The sequence below is a fragment of the Papaver somniferum genome, chromosome 7, assembly GCF_003573695.1.
Source record: "Papaver somniferum cultivar HN1 chromosome 7, ASM357369v1, whole genome shotgun sequence".
Taxonomy (NCBI): Eukaryota; Viridiplantae; Streptophyta; class Magnoliopsida; order Ranunculales; family Papaveraceae; genus Papaver; species Papaver somniferum.
The window spans coordinates 70,741,030-70,748,456 of record NC_039364.1 but is presented as its reverse complement, the minus strand read 5'-3'; the positions used below and the strand labels follow the sequence as shown (position 1 = coordinate 70,748,456).

At 35.0% G+C, this 7,427-nt stretch overlaps 1 protein-coding gene across 1 annotated transcript; it reads left to right on the top strand.

Moving 5' to 3' along the window:
- The first annotated feature begins 2,060 nt into the window (after nt 1-2,060).
- Nucleotides 2,061-4,272, top strand: LOC113294741. Its single transcript, XM_026543117.1, has 5 exons — nt 2,061-2,064; nt 2,268-2,335; nt 2,582-2,629; nt 3,621-4,207; nt 4,260-4,272. The coding sequence occupies exons 1-5, from the start codon at nt 2,061-2,063 to the stop codon at nt 4,270-4,272; spliced, it is 720 nt and encodes a 239-aa protein (XP_026398902.1).
- Nucleotides 4,273-7,427: the final 3,155 nt, after the last annotated feature.

Sequence of the window (7,427 nt, the reverse complement as noted above, 5' to 3'; positions counted from 1 at the left end):
CTCAAAGTATCTAATGTACTACTGTTAGTTTGGCCAAAGTTATTCAGACTTCATTCTTTTGTTTTAGTTTTCTTATTTCTTAATGACAATGTTATGCCTGTACATAAATCTAAATTTTTTGATTTTATACTTTTTTTCTTTTGGCGGTAATTTAAGAGATGTTGATTTTGCGATTGTTAAGGAAAGAAAACACCTTCCGCCGAAGTAAAGACATCTTAGAATTAAGTTTTTTTTCTTATTTCTTCGTTTTTTTAGTTGAAGTAATTTTGGTGAGATATTTTTTGATTCATCTTTAACTGGATTTGGTTCAACTAAAGATCTGATACAAAAAAAATTCGCTGAAGTAAGATATATATTCTTACTGCTTCTATTGTTTGGTTATTTGTGTTGTTCTTTATGTCCAGGAATTGGTCCGCATATATTGCTTTTCTGTTGCAGAGCTTACAGTTTTTTTTTTTTTGATTGGCTAACTTGGTTTGCCTCTTATTTTAATGATGCAGAAAGTCAGGTCACTAAGGGTTGATGGATATTCCTCCGGGGAGATAGTAGTAGTAGAGGTTGAGATTAGGTCCATTAGAGCAAGTCTTATGGTGGAATCCAACCTATTCCAAGTGTGGAAAAACCATGGAATGTCAAGTCTAGTGGCTTCCAAGTTGGGGTCTTCTACAGAAAATCCAAGCAGGGTTCCATGAATTGATGGAAGAGTCCGTGGAATCCATGGAAACGCTAATCAGAATAGCGCAGTAGAAGACAAGAAACGCTATTAAGAATAGCACAAAAAAACGCTATTCTTAATAGCACTCAGTGTTATTAAGAATAACGTTTTTTTTTTTCCGTAGATTTAAAATGAGTTGTTGAAATCTAACGGCTGAGAAAAAAAACGCTATTCTTAATAGCACTGAGTGTTATTCTTAATAGCGTTTTTTTTTGTGTTATTCTTAATAGTGTTTTTTTTGTGCTATTAAGAATAGCGTTTTCACTATTCCACCACTACACTTGCACTTCCATCCACAATTCCAAATGCTGAGGTGGCGTGGAAGATGGAACTCTTCCACCATAAGACTTTCTCTTAGGAAGAGCAAAATCGTTATTCAACAAAAGTGTGATAATAAAAATTTGGATCAACAATGTGTAATAAGTTTTTTTTTTTTTTTTATCGTCTAAGCCATTATCTTATGCATGTACTCACTATTTACAAACTGCAAATCCAGAAGGAGAAGGCCTCAATCCATGGATACGGCGGAGAAAATAAACGAAATGAAAAAGATAAAGATAAAACTGGAAATCCTTAAGTGTGATTAAATCCCAATTGAAAAAAAAAAGTACTAATCACAGGGTGGCTTGTGAAAAGAGATGGTGAAAATACAATCAGGCTTCGATATACAATCAGGTTTCCATGTATTTTATTGCGTTGATCTATGAACTGCAGATCTTTTCTCGATATAAAAATATAAATTTCATTATCCTTTCCAAAGTAAACTAGCAAACTTAATTTCACGTTATTATCATGTGAAAAATCCACTAACCTTAGGGCTGCACAAGAACCGGTCTACACGACCTGAACCGGAGTAGAACCGGAAAAACCGGACTTGTACCGAACCGGAACCGGCTTGACCGGTACAGACACCGGTTCTGAAATTTGAGAACCGGACTAGACCGGTACAGACACCGGTTCTTGGGGAGAACCGTACTTGAACCGGACCATTTGTACCGGCTGTTATTAGCCGTTGAGATCTATCTAGGTTTTTAATCCTAGCCGTTGAGATCTATATAGGATGTCGAGAACAAAAGAAAATGAAGAAGCATTCTTCAGTTCTTTCTTCTTCGTCTCTTCTTCTCACTCAGCGGCAGCATCAGTTTCTCGATTCTCTTAGGGTTTGAATCGAGATTGAATATCAGTAATATCAGTGGATCACCATCTCTATCAGGATTCAGGTCAGTATTCTTCTCCTTAGGCTTTGAAACTTTGAATCGTTTGATTGTACATTGATTTTCGTATTGAATATTGATTTTTTTGACATAATCTCTAGCAAACTTTTTGATTTTATGAAGTTAAAATCATGGGTATGGTTCTAATTTCAGTTTTATGATCCGAGTTTTGATTGTATTGATTTTTTTAGGGTTACTGTATATCTGGTTGTATTGATTTTTTTAGGGTTTATTTTTTCATTTTATTTTGTTTTGGTTTGTCTGATTGTCTCTCAGTAGAATTCCTTTTCTAATTTCAGTTTTATGTTCTAAGTTCGTTTGTATTTTTTTTTTTTCAGATATTGAGAAGATTAGTCCAAAGGCCAAAGCAGAGAAGAAGGAAGAATTAGATTTTTGGGGTTCTCAAGTACTGCACAATGGCTTGTGGTAAGCTCAATTTTTACTCAACTCTTATATAAAGAAACAAGCAATAAGAGTTCAGTGCATATTGATATGGATCACAATGCAGTTTATCTATTCCTTGTGAAATTTACTTGAACCTTTACTGACTACTGTTTCTTGTGCAAATTTACTTACTTGTTAATTTCCTCTTTAACTATAAATGAATTTCAGGCTGAACCGCTGAACGCTTAAGGATCGTGATTTGTTTCAGGGCAGCAGGTGTTACAAAATACCCATTAAAGACTTAAAGTACTTCAGAGTATGCACATCTTGTATTCTTTTTATCCACCGAAACAAATAACTCTTAAGATGAAATTAACAGATTCATCTTCAACAACATATACATTACTACTCTCTTTCGATGAAATAAGAAATTTTTGATTTTAATTGATTCCTAAAATTAGAAGAAGCATTTTACATTGATTAATCGGTAACGAATAATGATATATAACTATAACAATACATATGTAGGTCTCCATGTATTTTTTTGTTCCTTTTTTTCTTTTGTTTTCAATAATTAAGGAATCGAATAAGGTTATTCCTAATTTACGGAGTAGGTGTGACTAAAAATTACATTTGGTTCACCACATAAACATAGAGATGTCTTTTCGCCGTGCCAGCAGGTTAAACACCTGTTGATGCTACTCAAATTTGGGGTTAATGGTCGATAACCACCAATAAGAGTTCAGTGCATATTGATATGGATCACAATGCAGTTTATCTATTCCTTGTTAAATTTACTTGAACCTTTACTGACTACTGTTTCTTGTGCAAATTTACTTACTTGTTAATTTCCTCTTTAACTATAAATGAATTTCAGGCTGAACCGCTGAACGCTTAAGGATCGTGATTTGTTTCAGGGCAGCAGGTGTTACAAAATACCCATTAAAGACTTAAAGTACTTCAGAGTATGTAAACTAGCTTGTATTTCATTAATTTTACTCTTTCAGTCATCTTCGTTGTAGTCAGGGATATGAGTGGGGAAATGATGAGTTCTTTCAGTCATCATAGTGCTCAGCTAACAAGATATAGGGCTCCTAAATCTGATTGATAGATTACTTGAACCTTAAAATAAGAAGTGTGAAAGATTACTTGAACTCTTTCAGTCATCATAGTGCTCAGTCATCATTAACTGCATTGCTAGATGACCATATATATAATACCATTGGTTGATTATTATTTGTTTCTAATACTCTATAATGAATGTTGGTATAATCTGAATGTAATTGGTTCTGTTTTATGTTTGTTAGATGACCACATCAACTGCAACTCCAACTACAAATGAAACTGCAACTCCAACTACAAGTACAACTCAACAAACAGAAGTTGGATCATCCTCTCAAGCTGCATCTCACACAAATGAATCTGAAACTGCAACTCCAACAAGTAAAGGCAGAGCTGAAGCAGTTGAAGTTGGTGATAGCAAAAAGAAGCACGGCAGAGTGAGATCATCTGTTTGGTTGGAAATGACTAGGATAGATGATGAATGGGCTGAATGCCGTTATTGCCACAATAAATACAAAGCTCACAATGACAATAATGGCACTTCTGGATTGCGAAAGCATTTGAATAGATGTCTAAAGAATCCTAACAGGAAGAAAGAAAAGGGACAACCATCTCTGTTGATGCCACCCCCAAAACCAGGTCAGGATGGTAAACTTATTGCTCATACTTACAATTATGATAGGTTAAGAAGGCGTCTTGTTGAGTGGATAATTAAGGATGAAATTCCTTTTAGAAAAGTAGAAGGGTCAGGCTTTGTGGCATTGATGCAAGAGGCACGACCTAGGTTCAAGGTTCCAGGACGTATGACAATTTATAGGGATATGTTAAAGATGTATGTAGAAGAGAAGAGTAACCTAAAAACTTACTTCTTGACATCTAAGCAGAGGATATCTTTGACAACTGACACATGGACATCACCAAATAATTTTAATTATATTTGTGTAACCGCTCACTACATTGATCAGGACTGGAAACTGCAGAAGAGAATACTCATGTTTTGTCAAGTTGAAGGTCACACAGGTATTGCAATCGGTGAGAAGTTGGTGGATTGTTTGGAAGATTGGGGTCTAAAAGATGTGTTTGGTGTCACTCTAGACAATGTCAGCGCCAACACAGTAGCTATGGATCATCTGAAGCAAGTTGTTACTAGCTGGACAAGATCACCAATCAGAGCTAAATATTTACATGTAACATTCTCATTTCACATCATTAATTTATTTTGGAATTTGTCACATGCATCTTATGAGTTATGACTAATTTTTCTTGATTATTTGTTTATTGTTATCAGGTGAGGTGTTCAGCCCATGTTCTTGCTCTTGTCATAAAAGATGCAGTACGACTCTTTAATGAATCTGTTAAAAGGATAAGGTCAGTTGTAAAATATGTTCTTGGTTCTCCTTCTAGGTATGAAAAGTTTAAACAATGTGCTTCCCTAGCAAAGGTAGATTATAAGAAAGCACTGAATTTAGATGTATACACTCGATGGAATAGCACTTACTTGATGTTAGAAGCTGCTCAAAGATATGAAAAAGTTTTTGCAATGTTAGCACAGATTGATAAGGACTTTCAAGAGAGGTTTATTTTTGAGCAAGACAAGGAATCTGTTTTACCAAGTGATGCTGATATTGAGGAAGCTATAGCTAGTGATGATATCTTGGAAGAAGTGGTTGAGGATATGGAAGAAGATGAAGAGGTTGAGGATATGGAAGAAGAGGTAAATAAGAAGAAGAAAAAGAAAGTAAAGACTCATGCTCCTTATGCAGAAGATTGGGCTTATGCTAGAGGTCTTGTGAAGTGTTTAAAGGTATTCTTCGATGCAACTGTAAATTTTTCTGCTTCTACACAAGTCACTACTCATTCTTTCTTATGGGAGTTGGTATTCATCCATGAACAATTAATTGAATTTAGAGAAAATGTAGCATCAGATCCATTTATTTCACGTATGTCTCGTCTTATGTTTGCCAAGTACAATAAGTATTGGGGTGTGTACGAGAAAATGAATCCTGTTATGTTTTTTGCTCAATTGTTGGATCCAAGAGAGAAACTAAAGGGGCTAGAATTTACTCTTAACTGTTTGTTTGAGAACAATTTGTGGGAGGTTCAAAGAATCATGAGAAAGGTGAAATTAGAATTTCAGGAACTCTTTGATGATTATAGTTCAGTGTATTCAACTCATGAGGAAGGGTCATCTAGTGTTGCTTCGGTAGTTGCCAGTTCAGTTAGCACGCCATCTCAAGGGTTGAAATCAAGAATTCAATCAAGGAAGAGACAGCATTGGCACAACCCAAGTTGTGTTGAAGAAGCAAGAACAACGGAGTTAGATAGGTACTTGACAGATGTGATGATGGATGGAAAAATGCGTGAAGTAGATCAAGATGATGACTTTGACATATTGGCTTGGTGGCAGGCTAATGCAAACAGGTATAAGGTACTGTCCTACATTGCAAGAGATATATTAGCCTTGCCTGTGTCTTCAGTATCCTCTGAATCAGCTTTTAGCACCGGAAAGCGCGTGCTTACTCCATGGAGAGCTTCTATGTCTACAAAGACAGTTGAGGCATTGCTCTGTACACAAAGTTATTTACAAAAACCCATGGCTCTTGATCTACTATGTGATTATGTACCTGATGATGATGGTGAAGATGCGGCAGGTACTTATTTAGGTTTTTCTTCTTTTTTGTTTTCTTTAATAGTAATTACTTTTATTGTATTGACTGAATTTTAATTATTTCTTCTTGTTTATTTTTTTTTGCATGTTGCAGTCATAATTGAGAATTTCCTAAAAGCTTGAAGTTTATTTCTTGGCTCCTTGCTAAGAAATGGAAGGTTGGTAACTTTCTTTATCTTTCTTGTTGTCCTTGTTGAAACATAATTTGGATTCATTTCTATACCAAATTCTCATTACTACTATGTAATTTATGGAAATGAATGCAGGCTAGGATTGCAAATTGCAAGTGCAGGCTTTGCAACCATCCATTTTCGTTTGCAATGATCACATGATTCACATTTCATTTCTTATCGTTATCGACTTGTCGTAGACAGACTTATAGTTGTGGAAATGTTGTTTTTTACTTTTTAGCAAACTGAAATTATTTTGGATTGTTGTTTTGAAGTTATGGAAATGTTGAACTTAAGTATGTATGCAACCTGAACTTATTTTGGATACATTGATCATATGGAAATGTTGTATAACTTAGTATTAATTTGTAACGTTTTCCGGGTAAAAAAACCGGTACCGGTCTTGTACCGGACCGGTACCGGCGGTACAGGTACAACTCCAGGTACAAGTACAGGTACCGGTACTCAAAAAGAGGTACCGGTCAACACCAAGTACAGACACCGGTTCCATAAGAGAACCGGTCCGCACCGGAGTATGTGCAGCCCTAACTAACCTATAGGCGATAGATCAAACTTTCACACTTAATTCAACATAACTATGTGACAGGGATAGGATCTTAGATTTGTTGCAAAAGAGTTTGGCTTGGAAAGTGGAATTTTCGGTTTGGGGACCAATATCAAGAGATAGTTTTTTTTTTACTTCCCCTTTATACATAGAAAAATATGCACAAGATTGCCCAAAATTATAGCAAATTTTGAGATGAAAAGAGACAGTGGAAGTAAATAAAGATACGTTGATGACTTGGGGTTTGAACCCATGAAGAAGCTTGCTAAAGAGTACAACTTTAGTCTATATGTATAATGGTCGTACTATAAAACAATGAAATAGGGTTTATTAAATAAATAAGTAAAATGAAATCTTTTAGCCGAGGTATTATTACCTACAAGTGCATTTTTTTTAAGAAATGAAGAAATATGAATTAATTAATTAATTTATTTATGTTGAAGATTATTTTTGTACTCAAATCCTTCTTTAAATGGATTATTATGGATTAAGGAGAAAGATATAATAGCCATGATAGACTTTCTGATTTCGATTTTCAAAAAAAAAAATGCATGTTTTTAGAAATCTATGGTACACTTCACCGACCAGCACACATCACCATGGTTACAAAATTGATGAAAGTATTCCACCGCGTACTTGCAGGTATTTT

Coding starts and splice junctions, on each gene's coding strand:
- LOC113294741 (XM_026543117.1), top strand. Junction 2,336..2,581: donor TAGATTTTTGGGGTTCTCAA/GTACTGCACAAT, acceptor GATTTGTTTCAG/GGCAGCAGGTGTTACAAAAT. Junction 2,630..3,620: donor AAGACTTAAAGTACTTCAGA/GTATGCACATCT, acceptor TATGTTTGTTAG/ATGACCACATCAACTGCAAC.